At 38.2% G+C, this 19985-nt stretch overlaps 1 protein-coding gene across 6 annotated transcripts in view; it reads right to left on the reverse strand.

Moving 5' to 3' along the window:
• AKAP6 (A-kinase anchoring protein 6) overlaps nucleotides 1–19985 on the reverse strand; it is a 563915-nt gene that overhangs the window by 253217 nt on the left and 290713 nt on the right. For 5 of the 6 annotated variants that reach the window (XR_006727664.2, XR_012507556.1, XR_012507555.1 and 2 more), the window contains 2 exons: nucleotides 13117–13213; nucleotides 11833–11999 (listed from right to left, as the gene is read on the reverse strand). Coding sequence is in view for 3 of the 6 variants with exons in the window: in XM_010962996.3 (XP_010961298.1) it covers nucleotides 11833–11999; nucleotides 13117–13213 (264 nt within the window). In the remaining 3 variants the exon portion in view is untranslated. The remainder of the gene's footprint in view (nucleotides 1–11832; nucleotides 12000–13116; nucleotides 13214–19985) is intronic. The other variant, XM_045522643.2, reaches the window with a different exon arrangement.

Here is a 19985-nt window from a genome sequence, read left to right on the forward strand (position 1 = left end):
CACAAGAACTTCATTAATGAGAATGCGTAGTGGGGCCCAGAAAGCTGCCATTTTATAAATATGTAATCCTTGGAAAAGTTTGTGAAGAGGAGGAACAATGTGTGATCAAAAAAGAGGGTCAGTATAAAGCACTTGTTAAGTATACTGACAACAGGCCAGGTCTGGAACCTCCAAAGTCCTGAGTAATGGGAAAAACTCCAACACATTAAGCTGGCTGGCATCATCCTACAACAGGCAGGATCACTGACGCTGCTGAGCCTGCTTAGAATTAGAATCATGAGTTTACATCATGTGGCTATTAGTTATTTTCAGCCAAGAAAGAAATAAAAGCTTTGAGGATGAGGGCCTGAAAAGGAGAACAGAGCTAAGACAAAGAGGAGTTTTTCAAAATTCTCCACAATTTAAAATGTATAGCCCTCAAATTATGGATGGACCTGAGAAGGTTCAGATAAGTCCTGAAGGTCAAATATGTTGATGAAACTTTTCTAATGTCTTCCTGGTTTCACAACTGGACCCAAAATTCCCTTCAGAAATTATTGGTTTTACCGGTTTTAGCCAAAAGGAACTATCCAGTGAAATTCAGTATTTCCCTTCATCTATCTAAGGGCAGCAAGAAGAGGCATCAAATGAATGATGGCAGGGAAATAAATTTGACCAAACTGTTTTGGACAAATGCACGGATATGTGTTTTATGGAGACTCTGTGCCAGAGAAGTGATCCAGGTCATTTTACAGAGCAGAGCAAGCCAACCCTATATTTCCTATAAAGCTCTAGAAGTGTATAATATGATATAATAAACTATATTAAGTTAGCTAAACCTCATCCATCATTTACTAGAAGGATGTGTATGTACGCAGATTATAGTGCACCAAATATAATATGTTGAAGATTAGACTTTGTTAGAGATTCAAATAGTGGTATGATCCAGTCCTGCCCTTCCAGTTTATGTCAATTTAGAAACCTTTACCTTCTCAGGTTCACTCGCACCTAATCTTGTTAGGGAGCTTTAGAGCAAAGACTACAAATTTCATCAACCAGTGCGCTGGTCAGCTGCTAAGTCACATTAGATGCTTTTAGTCCTTTTCAAAGAAGCAACTCAGAGTATATTTTTTCAGCAAGGCTGTTTAAATAGAGACTTAAAAAAAATCTAACCACCTATGAAAACAATTAACTGGTTCAAGGAAGTACAAAAATAACAATAAAATCACACTTTTTACTTCTTCATGGTGTAAATTACTAGCTATTTTGGGAGAAATAGGTGAAATGCCTTTTTAAAAAGATTGTTTTATTTACAGTAAAAAGCAAGAGGCAAAGGAAATGGGAGAGAACTGCAGAAAGGAAGAGCAGAAGGTAAGATAGGATTGTGCCATCATTTACACAGCTAAGATTTAAAAGTATCATAAAAGATGAGAGGATAAAGTGGGGAATTCTGCCTTTAGCTTTAATAATTGTATTTTATATTAATGAATTAGAAATATAAAAATTTTATCTCAATGTTTAAAATGAGCAAATCAAGTAAGTTTAGGATGTAGTTGCTGACCTGAGGAGTTTTCAGTCAGAGTGTAATCACCTTAAAAGTTGACTTATAAAACATATAAATGAGAGCTCAAGACAACAATGGAAATGGTGTCACAAGGCTGTGTGTGATTAATCACCAAATGCGTGGTACAAATAGTATCTGCAATACAGTTTAGAAGGGGTTGCAATCACTCAGGACTAGAAAACGGTAGGAGATCTCTATTGAGAAAGTGAGATTTGAATCTCACTCCTGTTTCCCAGTCCCTCCTCACTGTCAATCCTTCCTCTATTCAAATAATCGTCCCACTGACTAATCACATTGAATTTGCCTTCATTCTAAATCCTTTGTCTTCCTTCCATCTTTACTGTTGCTTACCACTCAATATTCTTTCTTTCTCTCCCTATCTCATAAGACGATAGTATCCTCCCTTCCTGAAACTCACAGCTCTACTTGATTCACTTCTCTGTCATCTGAATCATTGTGCCAGTTCATCTTCTTTCTCAGCCTTCTTTCTCATCCTTCTTGAAACTATCTTCTTCAACTGTCCCTTTTTATCTAGTCTTAGTCTCTAGCCCATAAGCATGTTAAGATCACCCCTATCCCACGAAAAGTTCCTTTGACCTGCATCTCTACTCTCCCATGGCTAAGAGTACTCTGAGAGGTAAGGGCTGGGAGTTTCACTGTTGAGTATGTAGATTCTCACTTAATCCCCAGTTTTAATATGACACCCTTGTTCTCAGTTAGCCTAGACATCTCCCAAGATTCTATCATGCTTCTTTATTCTCACACAATCATCTTTTCTTATCAATATCAACTTCCAAGGCTATAGCTATTATTTCTATGTGTACTGCCAAACCTATAAGCTCAGCATTGGCCCCTACTCCAAGGCTCAGGTTTGCATTTTTAACTGAGTATTGCATATAACTACACAGATAATTTTTAGGCTTCTCCTATTCCTAAATCATTGTTCTCAAATTTGCCTGCACTTTGGAATCACCTCTGCCCAGCTAATACACCCAGATATTCTTACTAATTAGTCATGAAGGTCACTGTATGCCCTCCAGTTCCTAGATGCCAAATTCTAATATTTCTACTTTCAAAATATCACTTCTACTTTTTTCTTTATATTATCACAGCCAGTGCTTTACTTAGGTGCTTATAGTTACTGTACTAGTTTCTTAATTCATTGTCAGTCCTTTCTCTCTCATCCTACTTTTGCCATCTGTTTTCTACGGCTAAATCCAATCATTAAAAACACTCAAAGCACACTAACAAAACACAAACTCTTCAGTGATATTCAAAGCTCTCCAGTATATAGCTCAAAGCTTTTCAGGCTTTATTTTCCACTAGATCCTCATCCTTTCCCATAAACACATGGACACTCTATGTTCAAAAGAGCCAAACTACTCACTATTCACCATTCTTTAGATGTTCCTCATATTTTTCCTTTTCTGTACATTTTACCATGCTATTTCCTCTGCCTGGAATGCTCTCCTTTTATTATCTTCCTACTAACAATCTGTCAGAATATTAGAGACCTCCACAAAATCCATCTTCTCTTTGGGGAAAGATGTGTGGGCCCCATCAGACTGAAATAATGCCCTCTCCCCCAATTTACCTATTCCTTATGTCCCTATCTCTTAATATAGTATTTATCACACAGTCTGCCTTAACTTAAAATTATGTATGTATGTCTGTCTCTACTGCTGGGCAGTGGGCAAGGAGCAGAACAGTGCCCGGTCGAGAGCTATGACACCACAACGTAGTTACATACTTGATATTGATTGATTTTAAGGATGGATAAAAGCAGCATAAGTAGATAGAATGGGAAAAGCTCTGGGCAAAAGCAGAGAAAAGAAAGGGAAAAATCCATTTGGAAGATGGTGAATTAACTAGAACATTTACAAAATGAAACAGTGACATGAATGTTGACTAAGCAGGTGGAGTCAAATGACTGGGTAAGGACTTTGGCCTTTACCTTGTCACATAAGGACTTTAAAAAGACTCTGAATAAGCCTCAGTATCTAGTACATCTTTGGAGCCTATGTTTTCCATCAGTAAAGTAGAAATGATAGCAGAAGCTATGACAGTTACACCGTTGGGAAAAATGATTGAGACAATCCAGGTAAAAGGCTGGCTACAAACCTAGACCACAGTAAGCCTACTAACTATGCTGACTCCATTAATGGGTATGTTTTACACACACACACACACACACACACACACACACACACACACACACACAATGGCTATACAATAATATCCGAGATGTTAAAAATAAAGTTTTTCTGGCTTTGGCTTCCAGAGCTAGAGGAAGGAAAGAATGGGAGAGAGGGAGAGAGAGACAAGAAAGCATTAATGTCCGTTAAGTGACTTGGGCAGATTAGTTTCACTGGACACATACTTCCTCCTTTTATCTTTTTCCTTCTGTTCCTTCTCTCTCTTCTCTTCCCCTCTCTCTTTTCCTTCATCTTAGCCTCTGGCTTTAGGCTTCCTTTTTTACCTCTCCCCTTTCTCACTCAGCAGGATCCACAGCCTTGCTCAGCCTTGCTCAGCCCTGCAAGGGGCAATGCTCAGCAAGTGTTGGCTTCTGCAGGCCAGGTAAGTATAAAGATTAGAAGACCCCGCCTCCACCCAATCCAAAATGGCCTGGAAGCTCCAGGGAGCTGGACTGTGGACTCTGGCCCAACAGGACCTCCAATCAAGTTAGTTTCCTGAGAAAAATTAACCTTCATTTTGGCACAGTGGAGGATAAGACTGGGAATGTTCTGTGATCCTGGTGGCCAAGAGCACTACAGTACATTGAAAAAATATCTCCGTCTCTGTTAGCATCAGAACCACACAAATGGCTCTCTTCCAACTGATTTTCAAGAAGGAGGAAGCAGAATGGACATCTCAATGCTTTTTGACCTCACTGGCTGGGAAAGATACTCTGAGTGTGAGAACGGTTAAACAAGCATTTGGAGTATTCAGGATGTCGAGTGTAGGTGTGTGTACATTTGAAAGCTGCTGTTTTTTAAGAAGTCCTAGGTGACTCAATAAACACAAGAGCCAGAGCAAAGTAATCCCTTTAGCAGGGCTCTCCCCTGCTCAGATGCTCCCCTGCCAGAAACAACACGTTCTGGTGAAAAGTGTAAATCACACATTGAGGTAATTGCTTCATACTTTCAAAGAATTTATTTATTAATTGTAAAGTGTTTTTTAGAAGCAATTCTGTATCCTGCTTTCTGTTTTGTGCTTAAATTCCTACAGATTTTTAAAAAATGCTAACCTCCACTATTTATCAAAAAGTACCTCTAATGTGTTTACTACCTATTATCTTTAAAATAGATCACGCTGAGTTACAAAATATGGATTCTGCTAATAAAAGAGGGCTGCTTTCTATAGACTATAACTTTGTATCTAATATCGTGCATCTTTGCAACTCTCACTATTATAGATTCAGAGATTAGGCACTCTTCCACTAAATAGGAAAAAAAAAAGACTGCCTACTCTTCTCAGTAACATTTCCCTGTGTTGATTAGAGACACCAAAGAATTTCACTCCCAGATTCTTGGTCAGTCAAATGTTTCTACCCTCAAGGCCACCAGTAATGGAAGTATAGTGAGAAAAATCAAGATAAGCTCTGGTTTTATATATCACATAGACCGCGATAGGACTATTAGCTGTCCTTTGACCTAATATATATCATCTCAATCATTTTTTTTCAGTCACCTAGTTAGAGTGGCAGACTACTAAAAAATTTCCTCTTCTTGGGCCCACCCACACATCTGATAATATGCAAATTTAAGTGCCTCAAGGAGATTAGAAGAACTGTCTTTTATTCGATTCTATCACAAATTTAGTAACCACAACTGATCTTCAAAGAAATAACTCACTTTTGTTTCTGTCTTTCAAAAACACTTTTGAAGAAAAGTTGCCCTTCTGTTAACAAAGAAAGGACTACTGAAGAATCCACAGTAGAAGAAAGAGCTCTCCCTAGGTACTGCATTTCAGGACTGTTTATATAGTTCAGCAGGGAAGGAACTGGATGCTGGCTTTTAGGAAGAATTCTACAAGGAAGAGGTGGAATTGGTAATGCGGTTTACTACTCATTTGCTTGCATCAAGAATCCCATTCCATTTCAATCTGCCAACATCCTAATTAAGATGATCTGAATCTGAGGTGATCTATTATTCTAGATCTAAGATAGCCCAATCTACATTAGACAAGATGTTACACTGTGTGCTTACACTGAGATGATAAGACCACTGAGCAGAAAAGCGTGTCTTCCCTCATGTCCAATCCAGCACTGGGCAGAGAGCTCTGTCAGCACTCAATAAATAATGGTCAGGCCTTTGCCTGTTGTCTTTGTTTCTACTACGTTATGCACAATTTAATCTTATGATATCATTTCTGGTTCCTTGGACAATATATTCCTGTGCTCTTTTTTTGTATAAGGAAGAGAGTAAAGGATGTCCAGTAGTTCTTTATACATGTATGTGTCAAGTGTTTATGGGACTAACCAGTTATAAATGTAATTCCCATTCAATATCTTAATGCTGTTTCTGAAGATCCTATATTAAAGAACATTTGACTACATAAGCATTTGAGCCAGAAAAGAAAAGAATTCAGAGACAATGCTTTGTCTCACCAATGCTTTGGAAGAATCAGGATCAAATTCCGTTCCAGGATAACAATATCCAGCTGTACTATTACCCATGAGGTACTATATAATGCAGAAAAAATATCCTATAAAGGTCCTCCCCAAATCAGCCTCTTTTTCTCCCTTTAGTTAAAGATAATTCATTAGCATAAATACTAGGTTAAGACTTGGGTGTCTGGTAAACAAATAAACAGAAAATATGTGTTTACTATTAGACTTACCCTCTCTTGACATCTAATGAAAGGCCAGGGGTCAGTGAACTCAAGTCAGAGGCCACACAAATGTCCCTTCTCTGCCAATATCTGGAACTGTCATTAGTAGAGCTGAGCAAACATTTTAAGAAATGTCCTTAAGCTTGCTCTTGTGCTATTGTTGAACAGGTAACATTGACGACCTTCATAGTCTGATATCCATTTCCAAAGGGATGACGACTTCAATCTAAGAACCTCAAAGAAGCCAGATAAAATAAGCACAAGCCTAGAGTTCAAAGCAGCTAGCCCTCTGTCTCCCTTCACTAACACTAGGAAATGAAGATCTTGGTTGGAATCCAGGCTAGGTCACCCTGCTAGTAGCTGTAAAGTTTTCTGAATTTACAATAAAATCTTCAAATATTCTTTGTTTTGGAAATGTATATATTTCTTTAGAGATGACAAAGGAACCACTGTTGTGTGCTTTCAGTGATGCAAAGTTTGGTATGTCATGTGGGGAAATACTGGCCTTGATTCTAAGACATCTGTAATGATGGCAAGCTTTATAGGTAAAAAGTAAAAACAGAAGATAAGAACATTCTAAAGGAGACAATGGGCAAAATTTTAGAATGCTTTTTTGCTTTCAGAATTTTTGGTTTTTTGCCTTGAAAGGTCAAAAAAAGAATGCAGCCTTTGTTAGGAGTTAGACATTCACTGTGTTTTGAAATCCCTCCAGCTATACACCATTCAGAAATTTAACATACTGAGAGCCTAGTTTAAGGTGATAAGCTTTCACTAATCTATCTTAAAATAAAATATATAATTACAAGCATACTTTCAATACTTGGATGTGAGTGCTGAAGCTCTATTTCTAGAATTGATGGATTTTGTTCTCTATTTCCATGTATAAAAGATCTCACAGTTTTGGGAAAACACTTTTTTAAAAAATGAAATACAACAAATAAGGTATGCTGCCGAGTCCTAGGGGAGAAGTTTCCCAGAGTCTTTGAATTTCCTCCCATCCTCCTTCTTTACAAGATTTCTAAGACCAAGTCCTTTTCTGCAGTCTCTCAAACAAGGTAAAAAAGAAAAATACCCCCTAGATATATTCCTTAGATTTTCTATTATGCTTCTCAAGTTCCCAGTAGCTTCTGAAGTAAATCTAAGATGAATTCTGGAGTTATTTTTTATTATGTTTTAATTTGAGTTCCTCTTTTAGGTCTAAGATGAAATAGACAATCATAACTGCTATACTTGGAGATACATTTCATGGCACAATTTGTACATGACCTGTGCAAGGTCATGTCACAGGCTGACTTGATAGTTAAGGAGTCGAATCCAGCTTTTAGTCTTGGAGGACTTCAGGGTAACCTATTTGTGCTTGTTCTATTTGGTGCAATGTGGCAAGAAAAAATCCTGTTTAAACAATACACATCAGATATATTCTGTTATAGGGATCTCGCTCTGGCTTGGATAGTGTCAGTTAGAGACATATGAGGAATTACTGCTCAAATCACTCATCATTAAGGGTTATTTTTTGTCACAAAGTGAACCTCAGTGCAGATTGTGGCAAGCCTGCCTAATCATCTTCCACAAAATCCCAGGTCCTCAGCACATGCTGTACTCTCTGACCATCATTCTCACCCAGGCAAAAATCTTTCCTCTACCCCTCATTTAAAACGTCAACTCCCCTGGAAGTCTTTCCTTGATACCTGCACTTAGGATTAGCTATATCCTTCTCTGTGTATTCACAGAACTTTGTACCTATCTCTGCCAGAGTATTTATCAGATTCTATTATTATAATTATTTGTATCTCCACCACTAGAATTCAAAGTCTTGTACATTTCCCTTATCTAAGACTTACTATGTGCCAGGAATTGTCTTAAGCACTTTAGATACGTCAACTCTTTAATCTGTATCACAGTCCCTTGAGGTGGATGTTAGTATTGCCTCCATCTTACAAATGAGGAACATGAGGCACAGAGAGGTTAAGTAATTTTCTGAAGGACACATTGCTAGTAAGTGTCAGGAGTTGAACTCAGACAGTCTGACTTCAGAGGTTGAGCCTCTCCTATTACTCTTTGTGTTTGCCCAAGGGACTCAGGCAGCAGGAATAACCAATCTGATTTCTCCATAGTTTCCTAAGCTTAGGTTTGGAAATGTATTTTTTGTCTTAAGTTGATTTTACCTTCACCTTTGACCATGGATTTGTCCATAGAAAATTCAGCCCAGACTAGGGAAGAGAGAACTAGTTGGGAGGCGGAAGGCCTGGGGTGTGGCTGGCTGTGCCTCATCAAAGTCTTAAATGCTCACAACTCCTTCGAGTGGCACATCTGGAGACGCCCACAAAATGGTGCTACACTATGCCCATAGTGTGGCACAAAATGCTTTGGAATAGAAATACCATCCACCTGAAGAACACCGAGGTTGTTCTTTATAAATGATATGACTTGATAAAGACATTTTAACTTTGGAGATGATTCAAATAGAGTTTTTGTCATTGTTCTTTGATTAGAATTGAGGTACCCAAATCATTAAGAATCAGATGTATTTATTTTTCCTCCTAATATTTAAATTCATAGCTCAAGTCCCTCCAGATCAATGTCACATATTTTACCTTCTAAATTACTTTTGAATTCCTGCATTTTACATATATTCTTTATTTTTCTAATTAAAATAACTCTTACTCATCATAGAGATTTGGAAAATTCAAAGATATTTTAAAATATGTAATTGCATACAGATCTCTTTCAATGTTTAAAAATTCTCTTCTAAAAACATTATTTTTAATGGTTATGTAACCTTTCATTAGGATAAGATGAAGCATAATTTAATTAAAAAGCACCTGTTTTAAACACTTCAGTTGATACCAATTGTTTGCTATTACAAGTAACAATAAGACAGACATTCTTTCACGCTGGATGAGAATCCTGGTTCTGTGAGGATCATATAGCCCTGCAAGAAAAGGGCCTTTTTCCAGGCTAACAGGGGTTTTTCAGGAGCTTGTGGAATGTAGATTCTGCCCCTTACCCACCCGGCCCAGGAGACTCTGATCTATTTGAGGTGAGGCCTGGGAAGGTGGTCCCCTTTTGAGAAATACTGACATTGTCTCTGCTTGTATAATACTTTCTCCTCATTGGGTTTAGTTATCTTCTTTACTTCAGCTCAGTATCTCCCAACAAAATGACCTAGTTTTAAAGTGTCCAACTCAAATTGGCCCCAGTGAATAGAGCCACTGATTTTGAACATAGGTCTTTTATTAATGTAGGTGACTGCACCAGCTCTTAAGTTCCACTGTGGGGCCTCCCCACCCTCACCCCAACCCACCCCACTCACTGTCCCCATGCTCCACACCAAAGCCAACAACAGGTTTTTATGCCGCAAATCAATTATGTCATTTCCCTGCTCACTCCCCAACTCTCTCCTCCCCCGCATAGCCACTAAGCTTCCCTTGCACACTCTGCCTCCCTCGGCTGACTGGCCTGCTCACAGAATGCTGCCCTCTCAGAGAAGTGCTCCTTGATGCCCTGATCGAAGTCACTTCTCTCAGCCCAACCTCGGGTTGCTCCCTTTTCTTTTCTTTCACAGTGCATCATGGTCTATAAAAGCATGGTTATTAGATTTAATCTGTCACCCCACTTTACCATCAGCTCCATGAGACAGGTACCGAGGCTAATTGTTCATTACCAAACCCCACCCTGAGCAGTGCCAGCAGGAGGCAGTGCTCTAGGCCGTGTTGAAAATGGGCTCTGGGACCAAAGGGCTCAGATTCAAATCCTAGTTCTGCTGCCTACTGCCTGTGTGATCTTAGGCAAGTTACTTAACTTCTCTGTGCCTCCATTGTCTTCATTGGGAATTATAACAAGACTGCCTTCTTCATAAGGTTTATATGGTTTGTTGTGACAATAAAATGAGGGAATACACAGAAGTGCTGTAGAATGGTGTCTGGCATGTAGAATACAGGAGAGCTTTGACAAAGTAAGCACTCAGTATACTTTTGTTAAATAAATACAACACAATGAAGTTTTTAGTTGTGTTCTTATCATCACTGGCCTCCACCCCAGCCAAAGCATTAGTTCAGTCAACTTCTCCCTGCAGCCTGCACCCTGAAAGAGCTCCCTTCTGCCCTGAGAAGTCTGCTGAATCCACTCCCCACTCCATTTGATTAATTCCAGCTTTGATCCTTTCATCACGTCACTTCCTAAAATATGTGCTCATGTGCCAAGTCACCTCTCTTCCTTCCTGCAAGTATTTCCTGAAATGGGACCTCCTCCACAGACCCTTCTTTAAGTGGAACTGAGCTCATCCTTCCATCCTCTGTTTCCAACAAATAAGTTAAAGGTTGTTGTTTGAGATTCCAAAGCTATAAATTGCCTGAGCTTCTCCCTGGCTGCACGGCCTCCCCACTGCAGGGCAGGTTGGGTTTCTCCTTGCTAGCACTTAAGAATGTGAGGCTCTGAGGGCAAAGGATTTGTATAACTGGCTTTGTCTACATTCAGCCCAATGCCAGTCCACATGGAAGCTGAATAAATGCCACTTGCTGATGATTTAATTACTTTGTCCATGCCAGGAATAGAAGCCATGAACTCTTAGATTTGTTTCCACTATGTTATAGTACGTTTCCATGCTGAGTCTATTATGAGACTGGTTTTCTGCAGTAACTTTCATAAAAGAACAAATACAAAAGAAAAGAGAGATTACATGAAAATATCAAATTAATAAAATTATCTTCCACATCATGAGCCCACAGATACCTTTAAAACAGTGGCGCATTGTATTAAAAGGTGCCTCATTTAAAGTTTCACTGCATATGCTTCATGGATTATTTTGTAAATCTAAAGTAGATAACCACAACATGTCGATATTCATTTTTAAAGTACTTGTTGTATTCGGTGCATGCACCATTATGGAGAACTTACACTCAGAGCAAAAAGATTTGTAGCAAAGCATATGACCTTCTTCCCACTACAATGACCATCCCCTAATTAGGCAATGCATCTGATAGTCATTAATAGGAATGAGATAATGAATCACTTTCTCTCTTCTTTGTTAATTTGCTGTAACCAAGCGGCTAATGGATGTCAGAGCTGAGTGATTGCACTGATTATAGTGATTTATAGTTGCAACAAAACAATTTAAAACCATTCTGATTATTCATGTTAAAGATGCTTTACGTTTTGTTTACTAAATGTTTTACGGCCGCCTTTCTCCTACCCCTAAAGTACTGTCCCCCTCCTACTCTGCCACTTTTCACAAAAAGACCTCTTTCTGGAAAACTTGAAAGTTGTAGGCTTTTTTACTCTTTATTGTTTTAAGCTAAGCCACTTCATTTTGTTTATACATGCCTATATAGAGAGAGATATATAAAGTTTACCCAGTAGAAACGAAAAGCCTTAGGGGTGGAAAGAAAACTTCAGTGGTGCCTAGTTCAAAAGAAGACAGAAATAAGAGGAAATAAGGCAAACTTCAAGCCACTTACCTTGGGGCTTCCAGTCCCTTCCTCACCCTCCACAGACACATCAGTAGCCAGAATCTCGGCTTTGATGGTATCCAGGGCCCTGAGAATCCAGCTGTGTTGCCGTTTGATTTGCTTCTGCAGCTCCTTCCATTGACTTGCAATCATCCGCAGCATGTCCTTCAGTCCTTCTCCAAGAGGAGGGGAGAGCACAAGTTAGGGACCTGACTGCATTTTTTACCCACTGTTCTTTCTCATTTAGCAAATCAGATGGATCTTTCAAACAATAAACATAATTTTAAATGACCATTACCCTCTCCTGCAGCTCGGCATAGAAACTGGGGATTTTTGACTTGACAAAAGGCATAAGGACACAGAAATGGGATAACCACATAGATGCGTGTTTGGAATCGACTTAGATTTAAATATTGATTTTAAAAGTGTATATGGAACAAAAAATAACAACTTGTCAAAATTATTAACCCTACAGCTTCACATTTCAGATAAAAGGCCTTGTGTGTATGTGGATGGGGACTTTGTCATGATCAGAAAATGTATGGAAATAGGTGAAGTTAATTCGACCAGAAATACAGTAAATGGGCCAGATTTAAGCAGCAGTCTCTAGCATTAGCATATCCAATTAATGTTGCTTTTTTCTTATTTAGCTGTGCTAAGCTCAAAACAAGTGCCAAACTATAATTCATCCCCTCTTATGGTCTTTTCTACCAGGATAAGTATAACCAAATGACAAAACTATTTTTTATTTATAATCTGTTCTTCATAAATATATTAATACCGGGGTCAGAACTGGTTTAAGTCCAAAATCTGCTAATGCAATGACCAGCAAAGAATATGCACAATGTTCATGTGTGTGAACTGGCAGGGCCATAATCAGATATCTCTAGACTGCCTGCCTTATATCTGTAATGGTATCTATAAGTACCCTGATGCATATGCATTGTAACTATATGCACAATTCTCATTCATTATCTTAATGTTATTTCCAGAGCACCTACATCAAAAAGCATGTCAATGTGAAGTTTTCAGGAATGTGATTTCAATTGAAACTCAGGCGAACAGCAAGCCCAAAATAAAATGAACAGACCATTTGGAGGCAGTATTTCATCTTATAAGTATCACAGCATTGTATGCGGTATATGAAACATTTATAAATCTTGAAGGTCAATCTGATAATGTAAATATTAATAATACATAAGGAAGTGAATACATGCAGTAATTTACAGCAATGCTTCTTCATTCTTAATAGTCTGGAGACATAAAGACTTGCAATATTTCAGGAGGATTTACCTGCTTTGTGAGATGCAATAAGCTCGAGAAGTTGGTGTCCTTCCTCCTCCACAGCTTCCTTGAGAGCACAATGACTGTCGACATTCAACTTAAAACTCTGCAAGGAAAAATATGAGCATCAAACCCTGGCAACGCAGTTAAACATAAAACATCCACACAAAATTACTTGCTACCTTTTTTATCAAGAGCCACACAGTCCAATTTACCCAATAGACAAACTAATTTGCAATACTAAAAGCTATTGATATTTGGGATCTGGGCTCAAAATGTTTCCATTAGATTAGCAGAGTGCATCTGTTTGGAAACAGCTGACAAATCTAGAAATTCATTAGGTTTTTATGAAAAGTCACATCCTGAAGGCTATATCAGGAGTAGCAGTGTTCTATCAAATACACTGAATTTCTACCAGCACATGTGTGCTCTTTTCTTCATTTTTTAGAAATGTTAGTGACCGTACTATTTATGAAACCATAAAAAAATTGGCAACATAAATTATATTAGCCTTATGTGCATACAAGAAATCCATTAATATAGAGGGGTCTGATTCAGCTGTTTCTCAGCTATCACACAAACCACAGAGTATTGAGGTGGATTCAAGTGCTGTACTGAGGAGTCAAATACTTCTCAAATGTTTGATTTTTAAAAGTTTACTCCTTACAATGCAACACTTCTTCAGAAATGAATACATCGAGTACATCAGGGGCATTTTTCACTCATGATAGTCATTCAAAAGACAAAAACTGCTGCTATGGCTTTATGCCTGAATGCCAACTCAGATGTCTTTCAGGGAGCCTTCCCTAATACCTTACATAGGGTGAATTACTCCCTTCTCTTTGCTACCGCTGCTCCTTATACCTGTTCCTATTGTAGAATTTATCATACTATATTCTGCCTTATTCCAATACTTGGCTACCAAATTATAAGCAATTTGAAAGAATTGCCAGCTTCACATTTATTTCCAACTCCTGTCACATACAAGGTGTTCAATAAATGTTTGCAGGAATAGTAGATATCTGTTGAATTGGATCAATAGTGCTCTCTGAGTGGAAGGTTTCCACTTAAATATTTCAAGAAACACGGATGGTTTTCCAAAGATTTTTCCATTTCTGGAATGTTATAAGGTGCTCCAATCACAGGAAGTTCAATGTAGAGTAATCATAGTAACCAATCTGTTGAATCAATGGTTAGTCTTCAGAGTGAAAAGCCATTCCTTGACTAATTTGAAAAAGCATGGTTTTTTAAAGACTATGTGCCACATTTCAGCTTCTCTTTAATAGGGCTCCAAAATATACAGTATACTCATTGAGTAATAGCTGTATGCAGCACACTGAGCTTAGTATTAAGAATATTTGATAGAAGTTTGAGATGATACAATCCCAGTTGGAATGTAATTTGGATGAAAGAGGTTAAACAACCATAAATTGTGAAACCAAGTGTTCATTATTCCATTCTTTCATTCTTTCCTTCTTTCCTTCATTCATTCAGAAACCATGTATTGTGCCTGCTCTATACACTGAACCAGGTAATAGCAAATTAATGGGTATAAAGCATGGCCCCTGGCATCAAAGGGCACCTGCACATGTTACAGAGAGAAGGAATTGCAGCCTGAGTCATCTTGGATGTTCAGTGGTCTTTTTCTTAGTGAAGAAAGGGAGTCTTTTTAAAGTTCAGAATTAAAAAACAGAACAGTCAAAATAAGCTGAAAATGAAGGAGATAGAGACAGATAGATCAGACCTGGAAGTAGAAAGATAAGAACTTTGACTAAAAGAATTGACTCCAGGAGGCAAGAATATACAATGGAATAAAGACAGTCTCTTAAGCAAATGGTGTTGGGAAAACTGGACAGCAGCATGTAAAGCAATGAAGCTAGAACACTCCTTTACACCATACACAAAAATAAACTCAAAATGGATCAAAGACTTAAACATAAGACAAGATACAATAAACCTCCTAGAAGAAAATATAGGCAAAACATTATCTGACATACATCTCAAAAAATGTTCTCCTGGGGCAGTCTACTCAAGCAATAGAAATAAAAGCAAGAATAAACAAATGGGACCTAATTAAACTTACAAGCTTCTGCACAGCAAAGGAAAACAGAAGTAAAACAAAACGACAACCTACGGAATGGGAGAAAAGTTTTGCAAATGATGAAACTGACAAAGGTTTGATCTCCAGAATATATAAGCAGCTCATATGACTTAATAAGAAAAAAACAAACAACCCAATCCAAAAATGGGCAGAAGACCTAAACAAGCAATTCTTCAAGGAAGGCATACAAATGATCAATAGGCACATGAAAAATGCTCAATATCACTAATTATCAGAGAAATGCAAATCAAAACTACAATGAGGTATCACCTCACACCAGTCAGAATGGCCATCATTCAAAAATCCACAAATGAGAAATGCTGGAGAGGCTGTGGAGAAAAGGGAACACTCCTACACTGCTGGTGGAAATGCAGTTTGGTGCAGTCACTGTGGAAAACAGTATGGAGATTCCTCAAAAGACTAGGAATAGACTTACCATATGACCCAGGAATCCCGCTCCTGGGCATATATCCAGAAGGAATCCTACTTCAGGATTACACCTGCACCCCAATGTTCACAGCAGCACTATTTACAATAGCCAAGATATGGAAACAGCCTAAATGTCCATTAACAGATGACTGGATAAAGAAGATGTGGTATATTTATACAGTGGAATACTACTCACTCATAAAAATGACAACATTACGCCATTTGTAGCAACATGGATGTCCCTGGAGAATGTCATTCTAAGTGAAGTAAGCCAGAAAGAGGAAGAAAAATACCATGAGATCGCTTATATGTGGAATCTTAAAAAAAAAGAAAAAAAAAGAACATAAATACAAAACAGAAACAGACTCATAGACATAGAATACAAACTTGTGGTTGCCAAGGGGGCAGGGGGTGGGAAGGGACAGACTGGGATTTCAAAATTTATAGATACTGACAGGCATATGCAGAATAGATAAACAGGATTATACTGTATAGCACAGGGAAATACATACAAGATCTTGTGGTAGCTCACAGCAAAAAAAAAATGTGACAATGAATATATGTAAGTTAATGTATAACCAAAAAATTGTGCTCTACACTGGAATTTGACACAACATTGTAAAATGACTATAACTCAATAAAAAATGTTAAAAAAAATTGACTCCAAAATGATGAAACATTTCATCTGACCAGAGACTTAAGAAACAGTAAAGTTGCAGCAAAAGATGCCAGCAAGAGACTCATTAGGTTTCCCCAAAGGTTGTTCACTATTTCTTGCACTGGCTTCTTTCAGCTACAGGTATTTGGTTGAATAAAATAAAGTATAACAATGTATCGGAAGCCTGATTCCTTTGATCAATTCAAATGATACATCTATGAAAAATTAAGTAATTATTATTTTACAGCCAAAACATGGCTGTGTTTACTTTTTGCCACTGTAGTGGAAGTCCTCAACTCTGAAGCAATACCATGCAGACTGAGGTACGTGTGTGTGTTTCAGGGAGAAGGGACACAGAAAAAAGCACCCAAGAGGGCCACTATTTAGGAAGAAATTTATGCTAGAGATTTCCTCATAACTGTAAATTTAGTCTAGAGCTCTCTTTGCTTCTCTGTTTACTTACAACGGACTTGTGCTGAGTGGTTGGCAATCATGAGCTTCCAAAGAGATGTATCAGACTTATGTCTCAGAGCAAAAGAGAACCTAAGGACCTGTGAGTAGGTTGGAAATTTGACGTACTTGAAGCCAGTAATAGAATAGATGCAGCTGGATCTGGTTCTGCCTGAACATGATGTGGAAGCACTTGGTTAGGACACCGGAAAAGATGAGGCCTTCATTATTATGAAAAAGATAAGCTGATACGCTTGGTGCTATAGAAAGGAACCATTTAATGTTAACTATTACCCAAATGGCACAATATTTTTGATTTTCAGGTGTATCCATTAACCATTAATAATATCAAGTAAGGAGTTCACAAAAGGCCTCTGAGAAAGCAGGCAAGCAGGCACGTTAACAAAATAATCAATGAAATTTCTGGCCACTGAAGGATTCTGTAATAAGCTCTCCCCATTCTGTCTCCACCTCTTCTCTGGGGAAGAACGTTTAGGAAAAGGGTTTTCTTTCCTTTCTTCCTTTCTTTTTTTTTGGTTAAACTTGATACTTGGTCACACTTCCATTCTTGTGCTACTAAACACGTTTCCTCAGCAATGCGTTGTGGTATATAGTCCCTTTGTGACATACATAGTGCGCCCTGAAAATGCAGAGCATTCTCTGGAGATTTAATTTACGGGAACAATATTGCCATAGGCAGGTACCACAGTCCTACATCACTGATGATTATGTGAAATTCCATAAATATGAGTAATCTGGGACCTGTGAGACACCACATCTCTTTTAGTGTCTTTAAAGCAGCATGTAACTGAAAATCTAGAAGAGAAGAATTACAGCAACAAAAAATACACTGACTGAGACAAAGGGCTAGATTATCAAAAAGATGATACATCAGATGTTGACCAATGGGTATTCCCATTACTACAAATTCTCATCTTACTGGCAGGTACAGGTATGGGTGCATTACTTCTCAGCAGGATACAAATTCATGTAAGCATGCTGATTATACGCTGATCATAATCAGACCTTACAAAGCAGATAAAATACTACATCTAATCCTATTCCATTCAAATTTCTGGAGATCCCAGTTTGATGGGAGTATGAAGATCATGTGGATATGAAACGAAACCAAGGAAATGTATGCCTTGATGGACAAAACTGTGACAAATGTGAAGAATAATTTCTCATGAAGGATCAAAAGAATAGATATGGATTCCCTGGTACAGGAAATAATGGGAAAGACCATAATCACCTTCAAAGACTTAAGGATCCAAAAGGTTTCAGTTTTAGCAGAATCATATCATGAACACAGACTTTCAGTCACACCCATGGAATATTGTTAGTGTGGGCCAGGTCCATTGAGGTCCATGAATTTTATGATGTTTGTGAACAGAGAGGCCAAAAGGAGTTACTGCATCTTCCATGACATAATTTTAGTTTTTTTAAAGCATAAATTAATATAATAGATATTTATTGAGCAGTGTCTGCCAGGCATATAGATACAAAAGTTAACAATTCCCACACACACAGTTTGTAGTCTGTTGGGTAGAAGAGATATAAAGCAAGTAGCCTTAGAGGACCCAGCACAGAATAAATTTGCACTTGGGGTATGATGTATAATAAGGAGTGGTGGGGGCTTTAAACAAACTGAACAGTGATATGCCCAGCCCAATGACATTCAATTTTTTAAAAGTTGAAGTATCATGCAGGCCAAATAAAAATAAGATGGTGGGCTATATTCTGTATGAGTGGGATAAGTGCTGGATAGGTGCTGCGGGAGCTAAGCTGGGAGCCAGGTTCTGCAGAGCCTGGCAGGGAGCTTGGGGAGAAAGGACTGATTTGTATGTGGGCCTGGAGATGCCCTTTACTGTAGCAGGAAGTGGGGAGCCACAAGCAGCTTGGTGTGGCTGGGACAGGGTGGAAGCAGGGGAGGTGGGAACTGTGGCTACACATGGTATTTAACTCCAAGAGCCATAACAGAGTCATGGAAGAAGATGCCAACAACATGGGAGAGTGACTGATACAGTTCTGTGTTCTAGAAACATCATTCTGGCTGTTGTGTAGAGCTGATTTTAAAAGGACAGACAAGGGGGCCATTTAGGAGGCTGCTATGGTAATGGAGGCCAGATGTTTCTGCATGCTCATTTTTTTTTAATTAAAAAAAGATATGTTTTTTCTTCTAAATGAATGGAAGAGGAAAAAATGGAGAAAATCTTCTGTCTTTTTAAAGTTTTTCTCAGTGCGTGAGAACAGCATGTGCCAGAATTCAGTTCTTTGGCTGTTCTGATGATAAATACCAGAGGTTTATTAGTCAGGAGTCTCCAAATGTGAAAGACATATTGAACTGATGAACTTTTACTCCCACTGTCATTTTAAAGAGATGGTATATATACTGATGAATAAGACATTTGATGACACTTTTTCTTCACACAAAAGATTTTTACTAGCCTAAGAAAATGAAAACTTGCTTTTTCACAAGGGCAGGAGGAAGAATGTGTGTTCAGTCAGAAAAGCAGAGGCCTGAAAAGTCACCCACTACATGCCTCAGGCCATTTCCGCCCAGGCTCCACTCTCAGCCGTGCCCAGTACCATCCTGGTTCTCAGAGGGGCTGTTGGTGGGGAAAAAAGCCTTGATTCCCTGTGCAGAGCCTGGTAGCTTCTCTCCTGCTCTTCCCATTGCCATCCACAGAGGATGGTCAGATGGTCCTCAAGATAGAGAATATAACTTCCAAATGCTATAGGTGCCAAAATTTGAAATGTTTTTTATAAGTAAACATTCCTTTGTTTAAGAACATCCTAAAAGCTTGTTGAGACATTATACAGCCATTAAAACGAGGACTAGGAAATCACATGAAAAATACACTGAACACATTACAAGCCAAAAAAATGAAGTTCAAAAATGTATCTATGAAAAAATTATAGCTATGTAACTATTTACAGTAGCCAAGATATGGAAACAACCTAAAGTCCATTGACAGATGACTCGATAAAGAAGATGTGGTATAGTTATACAATGGAATACTACTTAGCCATAAAAAAGAATAAAATCATGCCATTCGCAACAACATGGATGGACCTAGATATTATCATATTAAGTGGGGTAAGCCAGAGAGAGAAAGAAAAATACAATATCACTTATATGTGGAATCTAAAAACAAACAAACAAACAAACAAAAGACACAAACAAACTTATTCACAAAACAGAAACAGAATCACAGACATAGAAAAGAAAATATTATG

The sequence above is a fragment of the Camelus bactrianus genome, chromosome 6, assembly GCF_048773025.1.
Source record: "Camelus bactrianus isolate YW-2024 breed Bactrian camel chromosome 6, ASM4877302v1, whole genome shotgun sequence".
In the NCBI taxonomy this organism is placed as follows: domain Eukaryota; kingdom Metazoa; phylum Chordata; class Mammalia; order Artiodactyla; family Camelidae; genus Camelus; species Camelus bactrianus.